Here is an 18,998-nt window from a genome sequence, read left to right as displayed (position 1 = left end):
TCTTTCAACATTGCAAGTTCTTCAGCTCATGTGGGCTCTGCTACAGTCGCTCACTACTGAGGTGGCGCAAGAGTGGCCAGAGATGCTGCAGGAAGGAATGGGCATGGCTATGCGCGATGGCGGTTTACCCAAAGCTAACAGGGGGCAGGCTAATGGCCATGGCTATGCATGATGGCGGTTTACCCAAAGCTAACAGGGGGCAGGCTAAGGCTGGCCTAGAAGAGAAAGAAAACAAAAGTGGAGCTTTGTCTGTGTACTTACCAGTGCAAAGGCCCCGAGGCAAGAGACTTAAAGAAAGCTGCGTGGTGACTGGTGCCTGCAATCTTGGTGCTCAGGGCAGTGCGGGAGAGGTGCTGAGGCAGGAGAATTCCAAGGAGTTCAAAGCCAGCCTGCGTTACAATGAAATTCTGTCTGAAAACACCTAAGAGCTTAACAGGATTGATGCTCAGGGAGAGAGGAGTGTCAGGAAAAGGAAGGACTGGCCAGTAGTTTCAAATCTTGCCAGAGACAGCTATGGCATTCGCCCCAACTATCTATGGATCAGCACTCGGGTTATCTTAAGGATGTGACGTGATTGGCTTTGTATTTGAAAGTGTTCTTTCGCAGTATGTTAGGTGAATTAGGTCCCCTACTGCATTATAACACACTAGGACAGATAGACTTGCATATCAGATAATGAGTTACACAGGAGCCTAGCAATGCTTTATAGTAAGCAAATGATACAGGGTCGAGAGTGACATCTTATAGGAAGCAGCCTGACAGAAGGCTATCTGGGCTTTACCTTTCCTCTTTGAACAAAGACAGTGTAAAGCCAGAGGAGGTGTTTTGTTTATGTTTCTAGGCTTCTCTCACCAGGGTTACTACTCCTCAGGGTGTGCCAAGGGCTCTGGGTTCCTCCCCACACTCTGCTCCGCTGATGCCCACAGTCACGCTTGGATCCAGACTCGGGACCATCTGCCAGATTTGACAACTCTCAAGAATGAGATGGATTCGCCCGAGAAACTGGATAAGAACAGCTTAGTGGGTAGGTTCCTTCCTCCTCTCTGAAGGCCTCTCTCACACACACATTAGTCAGAGCAGGCGAGGAGCACTGGAGAGGTGGGACGTGATCCCAGGCAGACACACTGAATTTGACTGCAGCTGGGCATGCCTGAAATCCCAACACTCTGGAGGCCGAGGCAGGAGAATTGCTATGAGTTCAAGGCTGGCCCGGGCTATATTGCAATACCCTGTCTCACAGAGGGGTGGGGCCGTCAAGTCCTCTTAGAACCCCTTGTTCAGCGTTTGCTGTTTACTTTGGCTTCGGGTGGCCTTTGAATGGTGGTCTGTGGCTTGCTCTCCCTCATTCCCTTTGTGATCAAACAGCATTTATTTGTCTTTGCATTTTTTTTCTTCACCTGGCATAGCAAAGATAGGATGGAGGCTGATGTCCCTCCACATCCAAATGTGTCTGACGATACCATGATTAAGAAAAGAGTTGGCTCAAGCTGCACAATTTCAGATGAATGGGAAGAAGTTGAGAGAGTAAGACTTAGCCCCTGAGTACCAAGTACTGTGCTTAGTACTAATGCCTGGGATGAACTGGGGGGCATTTGGTCCTTGTTTCCCTCTCAGACATGGCAGTCTCTGCTATAATTTTACTAGTGAAGAACTGGGTCCTGGAGAGTTTAAACTGGTTAAAAGGTGAGGGTGGTGATGTGGGGTTGGGGAATGTGTCTGGCATGGGATTTAAACTATGCTCTGTAACCTGCAGTTGCCAAAACCCGACTTCAAGGTGAACGTTAAGAAAGCTTTTAGCATTACTATCTCAGAAAAGAAAAATAGACATTTAGCAAATTGGAAAACAGTCTTTGTTGTTTGAGACAGGGTTTTGGAGGCTGTCCTGGAACTCGCTCTGTAGACCAGGCTGGTCTTGAACTCACAGAGATCCGCCTGCCTCTGCCTACTGAGTGCTGGGATTAAAGGCATGCACCACCGCCACCTGGCTTAACAGTCTTTTTTTTTTTTCTCTTGACATAGCAGTGCTGATAGCCTGAAGCAGTAAACATCATCTGAAAATTCCAGAATAGTTCTTCTCATGTCTCTCAGGTTGTTGTTCTCGAACTTGCCTGGCAGCTGAGGGTGCCAATGAACTTCCCGTCTTTGCCTCCTAAGTATCAGGATTTCAGGAATGCAACCACTGTGTTCTTTTCTTTATTTTGTTTAAGAGACAAGGGCTCATATTGTCAATAAAAAAAACAACTCCCATTTCAAAAAGAATAAGAGATAGTTTATTTCTGAGCCAACTATGAGTGGCAGTGGTCTGGGCCTGTGGAATGGAGCTGTCCCAGGTAGCATGTTCCATGGTGGAGGTGATTTTACAGAGTTTTTATAGGTAGGCAGGCAGGCCGCCGCATAGAGGAGCTGGGACCTGCCAGTCTCTCAAGGGGACTCCTTCCAAAAGGACTGACTGATGTTCACACTGATGTTGGGACAGACACAGGGGTGAGCTCTGAATGAGTGTTAGCAGAGATGAAGAGAGCCTGTGTGAATTTTACTTCCGCACTTACAAATTCTGGACTCAGAAACTCTCCACAATTAAGAAACTCCAATCGATCGATCAGCCTTATGTGGTTTTCTGGGTGTAGGAGGTGGGGACTTCACACTGTATAGCTCAAGTTGGCCATCCTCCTGCTTCAACCTCTGTAGTGTTTATATTGCAGGTGTGTGTCATGCTGAACCCCGCTTTTTAAAATTATTTTTTTATTTAGGTTAGAAACAATCTTGTTTCACATGTCAATCCCAGCTCCATCTCCCTCCCCTCCTCCCCCGCCCTCCCCACCAGGTCCCCCAGTCTCCCACCCAATCTCCACTCTGATCCCCAGAAATAAGGTATATAGTGCATAGTCCTCCCAGCAATGCAGAGATGTGCACTCACTCACAAATGATGAGGGAATTGAAGAGCTGAGTCTTGCCATCACTCCAGCTGGAGCCTCCAACTTTTGAGAGCTATGGGTGTGGCTGTACAACTCCAAGTTTGTGAATCACAAGGGAAGGTTAAATTCCCCTGGTGATGGGATGACAGTCACAAGTGACAATGTTGCAAATAAGAGCCCTCCACACCCAGAAACCCCATGACCAAGCCTGGTTAGCACACCACTATTTACAAACTGTTGACATTCTGCCCGGACACCCACCCTCTCACTAAAGGGTCAAAGTTACCCGGGATCAGCCTTAGGGGATCTTCTCAATATTGACGTCGGCATCTTCTTGGGGTCCTTTGTAAGAAGTGTAAGCTCCTGTGCATCACCACCTATGTCCTTGAAATCCTGGTACTTCAGGTATGTCTGGGCTTGAGAAGTGGCATCCAAACCAGTCCCCAGAGGTGGAGATGTCACCATGCTGAAACCAGGTTTAGTGTCTGTGCTCCCTTTGGCAAATTCATAGTTTGCTTAAAATTGTTCTTCAGTGAAAGCTATTTGTCTGTGTTAGTAAAACAGACAGGTCAGAAAGATGAGTTGTAGCTGCTGAAACAGCGTTTGTCCTTAGGGTTTAATGCTGGGTTTTCTATTTGATGCTGAAGTCTGTGAGTCGCTACAGAGAGATCCCAGAAGCTGCTGGGGCACTGTTCTACCCACTGTATCTTAACAGATAGGAGGTGAAGGAGAGAGGGAGTAATGGAGAGAGGGCAGGAAGGAGAACATTTAGACAGAGTTTTTTATTTAAAAATTTCTTTATAAAAGCATACATATGTGTCAAATCAAGAAAGCAGAATCAGGAGCTGGAGAGATGGGTCAGCTGTTAAGAACACTTACTGCTCCTGCAGAGAACCTCAGTTCAGTTCCCAACACAAGCATCTGAAACACCAGTTCCAGGGTGTCTGATGCCCGCTCTGCCCTCCTCAAGCCCTGTGTGTACACGATTCATGTATATACATGAAGGCAAACATTCACACAAAGAAGTAACAAAATCTTTTCATTAAAAACATCAAAACATTAAAAAATCCAGAACCACTATGTTTCCACTACTCAGAAACATTTCCTTTCATTTTCTTCCAGAATTCTTTTATGCTTGGGAGCCCACTGGCTGACGGTTTCATGCCATACCATTTATTTTTCTGTTACTATCATCCTATAATGATTCTCAGGTACCTTTATAAACTGTAAAAGCATATGCATGTGGGCTGGGTAAGCAACTCGATTTGTAGAGCACTTGCCTAGCATGCACACTAAGCTGGGTTCAGCCCTCAGCATCTTCAAGGGTATACCCCACTAAAGCCAGCACTGGGGAGGTGGAGGAAGGAGGATCAGAAGCTCAAAGTCACCTTCAGTTACATATAAGTTTGAAGCCAGCCTGGGACACACGAGACCCTGTCCATGATTAATTAATAAGACTATGCAAAAATGCAATATTGTGTCTCGGCCAGAGTGTCTGTTATCTGTTTGGTATACATGAAACTGTTGTGAGGTCATCAGAAGATAAATATTAAGGGCAAAATGCCTGTGCTTGTTGGCAGTGCTGTCATTCCAGAGAGAGAGAGAGAGGCCTGGAAGCCTGGGGAGTGTGGGGACAGAGGAGGCTGATGCAAGGACATATCCTGTCTTTATTTTCTCATAATGATGTGGGGGTGAGATACAGGAAGGCAGAGACATGAAGGGGAAAATGCAATGGCTTATGGTCCTTGGGTTAATTAAGTCTCGTGAGAGACAGCCTTTTCTGATGCATCATTATTTCTGACAAGAGCTTGCAGATAGACCCATAAATCTAACCTGTGGCGCAGCAGCATTCTGAGACTTCAGAGTGGGTTAGAGTGGACCGTCCACTCACCCATTGGTTCCTGCTGTGAGGCAGGAGGGAGCCAGGAAGAGAACCCTGCTTCAAAGCACTAAACATCTTCAGGGAAGACACAGGATGCAGCTACAACTCACAATGGAACCTAGGGGACCCAAGGGTGGCAGCGGTGGGGGTTACAGGAACAAACAGAGTAGGGAAAGCGAGGTAGGAGAATTACGGGGGATGCAAGTGTGAGTCAGAGACACAGATCTGTGCAAAGGGGCAGACCCATGGAGGGCTTTCCCTGGACCCGTGTCTGGGTCGCTAAATCATCAACAACGGCTCAGCTACTGAAACCTAAACTCTCGGTGTTCAGGAGCTGGGGTGGCAAGTCTGGCTTGGGGGCTGGGGCTGCATTGGGTCTTTTTTCCATGAACTGTGGAGCCAGACCTCTTGAGGGAGGGGTGCGTGAGGAGGGGCACTCTGATTCAGTAGGTCCATTTGCTGTTATTGTTGAGATGGGTGTTGCTACGTAGCCTAGGATGGACTTCAACTCACTGTCCTGGCGAAGCTGCACACATGCTGGGATTATCAGCATGAACATGTACAATTCTAAAATGGACGGTTATAAACAATGTCTCCTCCTCCTCCTTTCTCTTCCTCCTCCTCCATCTCTATCTCTCACTGTGTCTCTGTGTCTGTCTCTTTCTCCCTCTCTTTAATTTTCTAAAATTAGAGGCTGGGAAGGTTGCTCAGTAGGTAAAATGCTTGTTGTGCAATCGTGAGGGCATGAGTTTGGAAGTCCAGAACCCACGTAAGATTGATGATAATACTGTATGTGTCTATTATCCTAACCCCGTGCTGGGGGGGGGGGAGGCAGGAAGATCCCTGGGGAGCAGAGATGCTGGCCAGTCAGTGTTACCTAAATGGCTAGCTCTGGACTGAATGAGAGACCCTGTCTCAACAAACAAGGAGAGGGTAGTGGAGAAAGGCACCAAACATCAACCTCTGTTCTGCACACATGCATTTATGGGCACATGCATTTGCACACACATGTATGCCTACACACTCACACACACATTTATATGAACACAGACACACACACACACACAGAGACACACAGACACACAGACACGTACACACACACACACACACACACACACACACACACACACACCCTGGACAATTGTGAGGGCTTCAGCACCTGACCCGTGTTGCTCATAATTCCTGTGCATACACTGTTTCGGTGACTCCTCCCGACTAGCTGTTGTGATCATGCAGCAGAGGAGGCTGCTTCAGTGGGAGCAAGTCAAGTGATTGCCTTGGTGTCTGGCTTTCAGTTACAGCTGTCTTGATTAGAACATGTAGCCACCTGACCTAAGGTCTGGCTCTTCAGCTCTGTTCACGACCTCTCTGCCCATGGGCTGGTTCTGCTAACGGCTTTTTATGCTTTCCTTTCTGAGTCAGTAGGGCAAGCCTTGAATTTTCCATTTCAGAGCTAGTTGGGTCTTAGATCTCTATTTGGATTTCCAGGCTTTATGCAACTTTAAAAGATTAAAACAAGGTATAAAACAACAATGGGCATACGGCTTAAGTGTTTAGCTCAGGAGGGACAATGGGCAGACTATATAAAATCAGAATCCTGTGAACTCAGAGGTGAGCAGCAGTATGCACCACAGGAAGCTGCCTACTCTAAGACCTGTAGGAGACCAGATTCTCACCCCTAGTGACACCTGGGAATTGTCCTGTAAAGACAGACATAAACTGATGATGACTATTTTCCTTCTCTGTGTAAATGTGGAACTGAGGAGGAGGTAGTTATGGGAGCTTAAGTCTTAAACTTTGATTTTTTTTCAGTGAGAATACAAGTACAGGCTGAGTTAATACTAAAAATCACTAGCAAATAGGATGTAGCAATGATTCTGTGAGCACACAAACACCCAGTGTCTTCTATTTTATTTAAAACTGATTATATTTGTATGTGCATGTGTGCACTCACATGCTGCAGCACAGACATGGAGATCAGAGGACAACTTGCAAGAGTTGATTCTTTTTTCCTACCATGTGTGTTCCAAGGATCAGACTCAAGTCTCCGTGCTTGGTGGCAAGCATCCTATCCCCCGAGCCGTCTCCCCAGTGCCAGAGTCTCTTTTCACCCTGCACAGGTACATAGATAGGTTCACCTCAGAGCAGTTCCATGACATCAGAGGCTGATGCTTCAGGAATTTCAGCTTTCGAGTAGGCAGGCAAGCCATTGTTGTTCATAGTGCAATTTTCATGTATATTTAGACAGAACACTTAGAAAAGTTTTAATGCTAAATATATTTCACCTAGCAAGGTATAACAGTTGCCAAGCCTGAAACAATTTCATAAGCTCAGACCATGCAGAAGGAGGAACACACACTGTCAGAGAGGAGGGGGTATGCTCAAAATCCTTAAAGGGCATTGACTATTGAGTAAGATTGTAAATCTCTTTACCCTAACACATATATGACCAGGGATTTATTCTATACACATGCACAAAAAGAGTTGCTTAGAAACTTTCATCACATCACTGTTCATAAAAGGAAACACCCAGAACTCTCTTAAGTAAATAAATAACTATATATACATATAATTTAAATAATATATATAGTAAATATATAAACACATATTTGTAAGCAAATATGTATGTATGTGTGTATGTTTCCAATGTATCGGTGGAAGTTCCAAAGTGACTTTAGTGGATGGATAAGGAGGAGGCAACGGTGAGACCTGAGTCTCTATCTAACCTGGGCAGGGGAGTGGCTGGGATCGCCAGGGTGCTGTATCCAGCAAAGACACTAGTTCCAATGCATGAATGGAAAATGTGACTCAACCGAAAGGGATTGGGAGATGAGAATGGGGGCGGCTGCCAAGGAAAAGAGAATACACGGAGGACCACAGAGGAGGTGAGAGGATGACCATAAGGAGTTCTAGCATGAAAAGGTTGGCCAGACAGCCCACTTCACGAACAAGAGATTACGATTGATGTGACTCAAGCTCCAAAGTGTTAAGTTGTTGAAGGAGGACTTAAAATAAATTTCCTCTTATTACAAAGCAGTTTGAGAAGTCCATGGATTTTTCTATCCTTTTTGTAAAGTGGGAATAATAAGAGACACACATACACATACAAATGGACACACACACACACATACAGATACACAGACATACATACACACACAAACAGATACACATATACGCAGAGAGACTCACAGGCAAACACACAGACACAGGTACACACACACACACACACACACACACACTTTAGTGCATGGATTAGGAGCTATGTAAAAATGGCATCATGTAGTCTTCATCAGATCTTCCAAGGTGGGAAACTTCTGTCTCCCTCTTACTGATGAAGAGGAGAGACTCAGAGAGTCTCTTCTGGAATGGATTCTATAAAGCTCTGGAGTCGGCACATGAGAGACCTTGCATAGAAACCCACACCAGGGGTTCTAAGATATTTTCCCATAAGCGTGTAATTCTCCTTTCTAGGGATAATAGCACCTCCCTACGTATCTCAGGGCTTATTTTGAATGTCATATGGAGACTTCAAGGGACCCAAGAATCTGACAACCCTGGTATGAGTGGTTCAGGGTCACATTCCAAGACATCTTTTCATGTTTGGAAAGCGATAAAACATGCTGGCCTTACAAAACAATGATGACTATCACTGTTGATTGTTGAGCGACTTCTAGGAAGGGGCAGATTGATTTTAATTTCTAAGCACTCCTGCCCCCGAACAAAACATTTTGAATCTCTATACTCACACCCGTATGCGCATGTGTGCATGCGTGCGCCTGCGCAGAGCTGTTTGTAACTAAACTCACAGTGTCATTGGAGTTAGGTTTGCTCCTCTGTCCTGTCTTGGGCAGTGTCGGGGAATACTCTCTCCTCACATACACTGCCTGATAGCTTTGTTAAGAGTCACTTAGATGACAAGCTTGCTTTTCTCACTTCCCAGGCATCAACAAAAACCGGCTTGGTGTGTGTGGCTGGATTCTGTTTTCCCTTTCCTTGCTGTTGATGCTCATAACCTTCCCCATCTCCATATGGATATGCTTGAAGGTAATGCCCCGGGAAACAAATGGGTATCTCCCTGTGAATCGACAGACACAGAGACTAAAGGTTCTCCTTTAATCTCTCAGATCATTAAGGAGTATGAACGTGCTGTTGTCTTCCGACTGGGACGCATCCAAGCTGATAAAGTCAAGGGACCAGGTATGGAGACGGTGGACATCTGTTACCACCACCCGTGGGAACTAGTTAGCATCCAAGAAAAGCACCCAGAAAGCCGGAGACCTTGTGGTGTTAGGCACTAACATTGCATATGTTAGTGAGAGAGACCACCAGTTTGAGTATTATGAAATCTGAGCCTACTTCATAACTCACCCCCTGAGTCATCCAGTGAATGGGTAACACTGACTGCATGTCATTTATGTCCAGGGTTGTGAAGAGCCAAGTCCAGAGAATGAAGGAAGAAAGCAAATGGCCCATGTAGACCATTAAATTACTCAAGGGACTATCCGAGGAGCTGGATTTTATTATGCTTGGAACAGGCTAACAGACAACACACACACACACACACACACACACACACACACACACACACACACACATACATACATACATACATACATACATACATACATACATACACACACACACACACACATATACATACATACATACATATTCCTCATGTAGTGAGCCGATGGATAATGTAAGGAGTCCCTCAGTGGAGTTTTCTAGTTTTGAAAATGAAGACCTTGATACCAACATAGATTTAATGATTTCTCAGTGAGTGTCCCAGTGGCTCATGGTAAAAAAGAGATTCCAGGCATCTAACACCAGGTGCATCATTTTTTTCCCATGCTGTCTACAACTCTGGGAAGTAAAACCAGTTACAAACTATCCAAACTATAAAATGACTTTTGGGTTGGGGGAGTGGATGGGAGGTGTTGAATAGTAAAATGCCCTAGACCTGAGGTCTTTAGTCACAGCTTCTCTTAAACCATAAATTTCTTGTATTTGTTTTGATTTATAACAATGACAATTTCATATGGCTGACTCCAATATTATGGATAGGAAGGGCTTTCACAAAACAGTGGCCATTTATTGTATTTCTCTTATAAGCTTTGCTTTCTGTCCCCTTCCTACACTTCGAGTAGAGTAAAATTGTTAAATCTCTAGTCATGCTGAAAGGTCAGGGGTTGGGGAGCAGGAGCCTTTCATTCCTGGTGAGACTCTACCTGACCATGAATCAGCCACACTGCCTGTTATTATATGTTCCATTGGAAAAAAACTGTGAGACACTTCCAAGGATACTTTTGCGAATGAGCCTTGACCATTCAGATGGTATAATTTTTGTCTAATTTCATAACCAACCTAAGAGAAAGGGCAAGAATCACTTCTTACAGATGCTTTTATCCATTTGTCAAGACATTGCTGTTAGACCATCTACCAATCAAGAGTCACCAAGCTCCTCTCTTTTGTCACGCTCCCGTCTGATGGGCCCAAGACTGTGTTACAATAGAACTAGAGCAGGGAGAGATGCAGAACAGCCACGCCAGGAGAACTCTGGAGGAGAATGTGTCCTTCTTAAGTGAATTCTCCCAAAAGGTTTCTCTGCTAAGAGTCCCAGGGTAATAACCCCCGTCACGCATGTCTCTGGGGCTAACGGTTTACCTCAGAACATCATGAGGACCGGAGGGAAACAAGCCAAATTGCTAAGGCTTTTGCAAATGCGAAATTGTGCTTCAGTAATAAAAGTATTGACGAGAAGACAGCCCTATCCGGCACTTCTTGGATGCCTGGCATCATTCTTAATACTTTGTTTGTTGTCATGGTGACCTGTGTTTCATCTTCACTACATTTTATAAGTTGGTGGTAATGGAAGCTCAGGAAAGATGGGTGAATGGTCCCAGACATGGGGTTGGCTGACACGGAACTCAAGGTAGTTCTCAGGAATTTGAGATTAACCAGAGACCCCCCCCCATCCATACACACACACACACAAAGAGAAAGAGAGAGACAGAGACACAGAGACAGGGAGAGAGACAGATAGGAGAGAGAGGAGAGAGAGAGAGAGAGAGAGAGAGAGAGAGAGAGAGAGAGAGAGAGAGAGAGAGAGAGAGAGAAAGAGAGAGGAAGTAGGGTGGGGATTCTTACCACAGGAGTCACTGGTTGCTCACTCAGACTAAAAGCTGGTTTCTGCCTTAAAAAGGAGCACAGTGACATAAAGATTTTCTGATTGGTGGAAATGGCTCCATGTCCTCATTTTGCTGTCATGCCTGGTGACTGGGATGCTCAAAAAGAACAGAAGCCTCTGGGGTAAAGCTGAGGACCCACAGCGTTCTCAGACGGGCTTTCTACTTTCCCTTTCCCTGGCCTGCTCCAAGCCCAGCACTTGCTACTCAGAAACAGCCGTCTTGTGCCTGGGGGACGCCATTGCTCTAGAACACAGCTAAGGAGACCGTCAGTTCCCAGTTCTGCAGTGCACTGTTTGCAGAGAACCTGAGCCCCAGGAGGACTGCAAGCCAAGTGCCAAGCAATAATACATATATATTATATTATATATTGCACACATGTATATATATGAATATTCATACATACATACATGCATGCATACATATGTTTTTGAGACAAACTCTACTTCATCCAAGCTGGCTTTGGATTCCTTATGTAGCTCAGGCAGGACTTGAACTTGTAATTCACCTACCTCAGCTTCCTTCCTGAGTATCTGAGACTGGGTGGGAGATTTTAATGCAGTATTCCTTCGGCACGGTTAATGACGCGGATGCCAGTAGCTAATAATCGCAGTCAAACGTGACTCTTTCTAGTTAGGAAACCAATTTACTATGTACCATTTTTTTAAATGAATCTCAAAATAAATGCTTAAAGAGAAGTAGATTACTTATGAACAAAATTGTGAAAACGTGTGTCAGGGCCCTTTTAGCGTTTTGCCAATGGTCCTTGATTCCTAAGTAGTTAATTTCCTTTAATTACTGAAAGAGCAGAAGCAGTCACCTTCCCCAAAGTTGAATGTGTTCTTACTGAAGATCCAAGAAATGCACACAGCACTACAAAAACAATGCTCAACATATCTAGAAGACCGTCTTTGTCATGGTTTTGAACAGGTCAAATTTTAAATCAATTTCCTTTTTTCAAAGGCTTGATCCTGGTCCTGCCCTGCATTGACGTTTTTGTCAAAGTTGATCTCCGAACAGTTACTTGCAACATTCCTCCACAAGAGGTACAAGATTAAACAAGTGTTACCAAAGATGAAACCCCCAGGTTCCCTATGACCTGGCATAATTTTAACCTACCAGGGAGAGGGTGACTTAATCCCCACCCCTACTCCAGAGCCTTCTTGAAGTGCTTCAGGTGGCTTTAGTTAGCCAGATGAGAATCAGAAGGGGGGGGGGCTGAAAAGCTGAAAGTCCTGGGAATAGCCGGGTAGAGGGGGGTGGGATGGAGGGGGTAGGGTGGAGGATCAGGCTGCACTCTCCACACACAGCCTTCTCAGAGGGGCTTTTGTTTGTTTGTTTTTCAAGACAGGGTTTTTCTGTGTAGCTTTTGAGCCTGTCCTGGAACTTGCTCCATAGACCAGGCTGGCCTCGAACTCACAAAGATCCGCCTGCCTCTGGCTCCCGAGCATCGTCTGGCTTCCGAGGGGCTTTTAGAAACAGCGGCATAGCTGACCTTTACTGTTGCTATTCATTTTTGGTGTCTGTGTGTGTGTGTTGGGACAGAACAAGTCTAGGGGCAGTACTGGGGCTACACAGGACCCACTTGAATTTGAACTTCAAATTATTATTGAAAGGGAGGGAGAGGCAGGGAGAGAGAAGGAGGAGAGAGAATCACTGTTCAGAATGACTGTGGCTGGGTCTCCAGCTTGAATCTAGAACAGGTCTCTGGCGCCATCTATAGTTCATAAGAGGCAGTGCTCCTTTAGCCCGTGAGACCTGCCTACTAGGACATCATGCACATTCTGTTTGGAAGGAGAAGAAGGTGGGGCTTTTGCCTACGGGATGCAAGAATTCTCTAAGTTGAAGCTACGGGGGTAGGTAGGGACCAAACCGCTGTGAGATGCTGTTATTCTGAAGCCAGGACAGATGTTTGGCGATTGCTAACATGAGTTGCCGTTAACAACGTCCTTCTGCGAGGGAGGACCCTGGGGCTGGTTGCCTCTTTGCCAGTTGTGAACTAACACACGCGTGGTCTCCCTCTGTGTCTGCTCTGTAGATCCTCACCAGAGACTCTGTGACCACCCAAGTGGATGGAGTCGTCTATTACAGAATCTACAGCGCTGTGTCAGCAGTGGCCAATGTAAATGATGTTCACCAAGCCACATTTCTGCTGGCTCAGACCACTCTGAGAAATGTCTTAGGGACACAGACCTTGTCCCAGATCTTATCTGGTCGAGAAGAGATCGCCCACAGCATCCAGGTAAGGACACAGAGTACTGTGAACCTGCATCTTGAATTCCCTCATCTGGGTGGTCCATGACTACTAACATCAATACATCAGAATAGAGCCTCTCTGACTCAGAGATAGCTGACCTCTCGGGATGGGTTTCCTTATCTCTGGTAACGTATCATCAATCTCAAGGTACAGACTTAAAGATCTGCATGGGGGCTCAAGAGGCGGCTCAGTGATTAAGAGCACTTGGTTTGATTTTCAGCTCCCACATGGTGGCTCACAACCATCTATAATTACAGTTCCATGGGAGCCACACCCTCCCATCTCCATGGGTACCAGGCACGCACAGTGCATAGACATATATGTAGACACACACACACACACTCACTCACACACACACACACACATATATATACAATAATTTTAAAACATAAAATGTTTGCATGAAAGAAGGGAGCTTTGGGAATTGTTTCTCTTATTTTTTTCTCTCTACATTTGAAATTATGAACAAACACTGCACAGCTAACCTTGTAAAAAAGAAGTTACAAGTCATATTTATTTTTGGTTTAAACTACTCTAAAAGAAGTACAACCCTTACCAGGCAGCCGTTGGAGCCCTACATTTCAGTGGTGTAAAGCAAAAAAGTTCGTTTGAGACAGCGAAAGTGGGCAATACAGGGACAATTTAAACCTCATACTGTAACCAGTGTCAGTATCATCCATAATAATAACAACCATTGAGGGTGTAACAAATCTGGCCCCACCACTGCCATATTCTAGTTTATATATGGCATTTCTGTGTTTTCTTATGTCTATGACTTTGTGATTCTCAACCTCCTCTCTGTAAGTCAGAAGAAAATTCAACTCGAGTCCTTCAGCGAAGTCACTTCAATTCCCAACATCATTAATGAGTTTAGAAAAGACGGCCTCCCCAAACACACCAGATACACGGGCAGGTCACATGTCTTCTAAACAATGCATTTCCTTCTGGAAACAGACCTTGCTTGATGATGCCACTGAGCTATGGGGGATCCGCGTGGCCAGGGTGGAAATCAAAGACGTCCGGATTCCCGTGCAGCTGCAGAGGTCCATGGCGGCAGAGGCTGAGGCCACCCGGGAAGCCAGAGCCAGGGTGAGAAACACTGGGTCAGCATGGTGGTGGTCAGGATGCGGTGGGGAGAATAGCATCGCAGTTATTGACCCAAAAGAGGTTCTTTCCCGAGAAGTTCCCTAGAAGACAGTGGGCAGCTTCCCACCCCTTGAGGAGGCTTGGTAAGAGGTCACGACTGTGCTTGCTGCGTGTGGAGTGATCAGCAATGCAGGAGACAACACTGGTCACGTCACCTCTTCAGGAGAATGTGACTAAACAAAGCACCTCAGATCCCTTGAAGCAGAGTCAGGAGTCCCCCAGGAACCACCATCAGTTATAAAGCTGACGTTTCTGAAGTGACCAGTTTAGTGCTCATGCTTTAAGCACCGTTACTGGCGTATGATAAACGTTACTGGTTTTTAAAAGGTGACTGAATCCAAGCCAGGCTAGAATGAGAACATGTGAAACTCAGCCTGGCCTGACTCTCGGAGAATCTGCTGTCACCTTTGTTCTGTATGGATAGATTTACTGGTGTGAGAGACTGGAAATCTCCAGATGTGACTCTTAGGAAACCAAACTGTGGCTAAGGAAGGTTTTCTCTACTCTTAGTCATACTTGCTTTGTCTCCTGAGTACCAGGAGCTCCTAAGTAGGACTCCTTTGGCACACGGAAAGCAAGGGCCCACGGATGGGTCAGCTGAGCCCTGGCCAGGGTTTCTCTTGGGTAATCTCAGAATTTAGAAGAGCAGTCAATAGAGAGAGCCCCAGGGAGGGTTATTAGGCTGGAGTTCATTACTGCTAAGATCAAAAGCTGAGAGAATAGAGGCAATTCTGGCATTGTAAGAATGAGACTAATTGGGCAACAGAATAAAATGAGAGTCAGAGAGATGGGGGCTCAGGCAGTAAGAGCCCTTGTCATGCAAGCCTGACTTCCTGAGATGGGTCTCTATGATGTAGCGGAGCTGGCTACCGAACGCTGTTCTCAGCCTCCACACACGTTCTCAGGATAGAAGCTCAAGCTCTCATTTGCTTAAATGACACTGCTTTTATCTGCTTGAAAATAAACTTGAGGGCTAATAGTTTCTAAAATATTTAGCTCCAGTGTCCTAGTCTACGCCCCTGTTGCTGTGATAAACACCACACACAAAATTAACTTGAGGAGAAAAGGGTTTATTTCAGTCAGGGCGGGAACGATGCAGAGGCCACGGAGGAGTGCTGCTCACTGGCTTGCTCCTCATGGCTTATTCAGATTGCTTTCTTATAGAACCCAGGACCACCTGCCCAGCGATGGCCCCGCCCACAGTGGGCTGGGCCCTCCCATCTCAACCATTAATCAAGAAAATGCCCCACAGGAAATTTAATGGAGACAATCCCTCAACTATGGTTCCCTCTTCCCAGATGAATCTACTTTGAGTCAAGTAGGAAAAAAGAAAAAGAAAAAAACAACAAAAAAACCAAAACCAAACCCCAAACTGGAACAAAACAAAAACCACAACTAACCCGAATGTTCACTTTGTGCAACTTCTTGAATTTTTTCAAACCGTCTAGAATGTGAAAAGCTTGCCTTTGCTAAGAGAGTGAGCAGAGAAAACACAAGTGGCATAACGGGGACACAAACCCAGAAAGAGAAGCCTCAGACAGCATGCTGTCAACTTTTTTCCTCTCATTTTAGGTCCTTGCAGCCGAGGGAGAAATGAACGCTTCTAAGTCCCTGAAGTCGGCTTCCATGGTGCTGTCCGAGTCCCCCATTGCCCTCCAGCTGCGTTACCTACAGACCTTGACCACCGTGGCCACTGAGAAGAATTCTACCATCGTGTTTCCCCTGCCTATGAACATACTTGAGGGCATTGGCGGCATCAGCTATGACAATAAGAAGGCCCACGCTAAGGCTTGAGGTCTTCCAAGCGACTGCTCACCGCTTAGAAAGGCCTCTCTGTGCCTAGAGAAGTCAGCCATTAGAAAAGCGAGAGAGGCCACCATGCAGTTACAGTAACTCCTCCACAACCTGCAGAATCCCCAGGGGGAAGCATAGCACCTACACAAACACAAACCAAAACAAAACCGAGAGCCGTGCAGTACATTTGTTTTTAAGGCATAACCAATATTCTTCTGTAACTAGTAGTTGCCCCTGACAATCATCAGGGGCTTTTTCTCAGAAGGGCAGAGACTACGGGTGACTTTGATAAAATTCCAGGTTTAAGCTGTGTTGGAGAAGGACCCTAGGTCTTTTGTAAAGGAAAGCAGAGACTGCCACTTTGCTATGTATTTGATCTACTCTTCCAATAAAGCTACTTGCTGTAGTTCAAGTAGATATAAGGAACCCCCCAAGACTGAAAATTATGATCAATTTGAATGTAGAAAACAAAGTTCAGCTGCAATGTAGCAGCAACAGCACAGGCACAGGGCCAGGTACCAGCTGAGGCCTGGCTCTCTGGACCCCTGCATGTCCCGTTAAGGTATAGACCATTCTCAGCATCATACACATTAGCAGGAGCAGAGAAACAGCAAAGCAGAAACGGGGTGATTTTCCTACTAGTCAGAACACGGTAACCACTGGGGAGGTCGTTCTGTGAATTGCATGTTTTCACTCTGCAAGTCCCTGGAGCCATAGTGATTAAAAGCTGTTTGTAATCTCTTCCCAACTCAAACAACTGTTGCAAATAAAAAAGTCGTAGAAAGTGAAGTTTTAAAAATTGCTTTAGTGGAGTTTATCGCATTGCCAAGACATGATTTTCTTTGGGGATTAGTTTTGAGAAATGAGGTCTATTTTATCTTATTTTACTTACCTATTTATTTGTTTTTGGTTCTTACTATGTCACCCTGGTGAGCTTGGAACCTGCTACGTAGATCAGGCCTTTAATCCCAGCACTCTAGAGGCAGAACCAGGAGGATCTTCACACGTTTGAGGTCGGCCTGGTTCACATAGAAAGTTCCAGGCCAGCCAGAGCTACATTGTGAGATCCTGTTTTAAAACAAAACAACCTCCTGCAGATTCAGGGGACTTTTGTCTCTCATACCATTAAGGGTGGCCATTTCTTTGGTGCATCTTATAATTTATGCTTTTACTAAAGGCTGACTAAACGAAAGCCCTCTGAGGACAAATAAGTGCCCTTGATGACAGAAGAATCATGGAGTATAGCCTGCCAAGGGTGACACTCAAAACACACCCCAATCCCATCCACCCTGACCAGGGTAAGGTCCTTTTCCTGGAGGAGGGGAAGGGAAACCGGCAAATAACCTCTCTCCTGGTACATGTCCCAGGAGACACAGTGGTTGCATCAGCATTTAAGAGGGTCAAAGAACCCTTGCCAGGTGAGTCCAACCATCATCTGATACTTAGGTTCCTTAAGCAACCCCACACGGGCTCCCGGTTCTTGTGTCCTGGAAGAGTTGGGCAGAGATCCACAGATGCATTAAAGTGGGTCAGGATTATTGAGAAAATAGTCTTGGTGGTAGGGCATTTGCCTAGCACGTGTGGCCCTTAGATGCCAGTATGGTGTGAGTGGAGGGAGGGGAGGACCCCCGCCAAAACGAACCAAAATTAAAATGAGAGACTGTGTGTATTTCTCATTTGAGGGTGATGGCCATGAGCTAAACCGCCCGAGCTAGGGTTACAAGGTAAGAAATGGAGAAGTGCACACGATTCACAAAAAGCCAGTGTTGTGGGAAATCTGAGTTTCTCTGACTCTCAGTAGCAGCCTGTGTGATCAGACAGGAATGCCCTCTGTGGCTAAATGTGGAATTATTCTTTGTGAATTTGAATCGCAACTTTCCTGAGTGCACCCTGCTGGCGGCATCCGGGCTGAGCCGTACAGTCTCCCCAAGCCAGATGCCTACCAGGTGCTCACGGTTTGTAAGGGGCCGGTGAGAGGGTACAGCCACTAAGGCAGCTGTGTCTGCAGGAGTCAAGAAAAGCAGAAGCCAGACAAAGGTGTGCGAAAGTTTTGAGTCTGTAGTAGGTTCATTTCTCACGGCTATTTCCAAATACCCGAGGACGAGAACGTAAGGAAGAAAGAAGGGTTTAACTTGGCTGTTTAAAGACCAGAACCTGCAATCAGGGATCAGATAGATGAATGCCTATGGTAAGCCTGCCCGAGGTCAGGGCAGGTCTCAGGGTCTCAGTCAAACCTCTCTGGAAACGCCCTCATGGACATGCTCAGTGTTGTCTGCTCTAGGTGCTTCTTCTTCTTCTCTCTCTCTCTCTTTTTTTTTTTTTTTTTTTGGTTTTGACGAGACAGAGTTTCTCTGTATTGTTTTGGAGGCTGTCGGTCCAGCTCAGCCTCAAACTCACAGAGATCCTCCTGCCTCTGCCTCTGGAGTGCTGGGATTAAAGGCGTGCGCCACCACCGCCCGGCTGCCCTAGGTGCTTCTAAGTCCAGTTAAGTAGACGGTGATTAACCATCCCAAGGTCTAAGGCTGGGACTGGAGACATAGTTTGACCTCTTCTTTTTGCGCATGGCCCCTTAAAAGATTTCCCCTGGTAATGACCCTGGATACATCTCTGTCCTGCTCTGCTTCCCTGGGGTTTAACCCTCCTCTGTTTAATCACTCTCTGTTTGGCTGCTTTGCATCTTGTCAACATTTACATCATGGGTGGCACCTTATGCTGAAATACACTTTGGATTGTTGGGGGAGGTTGTCAAAGATTACCAGCAAGCTTTTGCTGGATGGAGCCCAGCTTGGTTGAAGGGAGGGGGAGCTGGCACACAGGCA

The 18,998-nt window shown here is 45.9% G+C and overlaps 1 protein-coding gene across 1 annotated transcript; it reads left to right on the top strand.

The window, feature by feature from the left end:
* Positions 1–870: 870 nt before the first annotated feature.
* Stoml3 (stomatin like 3) lies at positions 871–16,968 on the top strand. Its single transcript, XM_021231442.2, has 7 exons — positions 871–1,024; positions 8,738–8,841; positions 8,922–8,994; positions 11,946–12,028; positions 13,021–13,224; positions 14,194–14,328; positions 15,958–16,968. The coding sequence occupies exons 1-7, from the start codon at positions 985–987 to the stop codon at positions 16,177–16,179; spliced, it is 861 nt and encodes a 286-aa protein (XP_021087101.1). The 5' UTR covers positions 871–984; the 3' UTR covers positions 16,180–16,968.
* Positions 16,969–18,998: the final 2,030 nt, after the last annotated feature.

This window comes from Mesocricetus auratus, unplaced genomic scaffold (assembly GCF_017639785.1).
Source record: "Mesocricetus auratus isolate SY011 unplaced genomic scaffold, BCM_Maur_2.0 Super-Scaffold_100011, whole genome shotgun sequence".
Taxonomy (NCBI): Eukaryota; Metazoa; Chordata; class Mammalia; order Rodentia; family Cricetidae; genus Mesocricetus; species Mesocricetus auratus.
The sequence above is the reverse complement of the archived record's forward strand: the minus strand, read 5'-3'. Positions and strand labels throughout refer to the sequence as shown.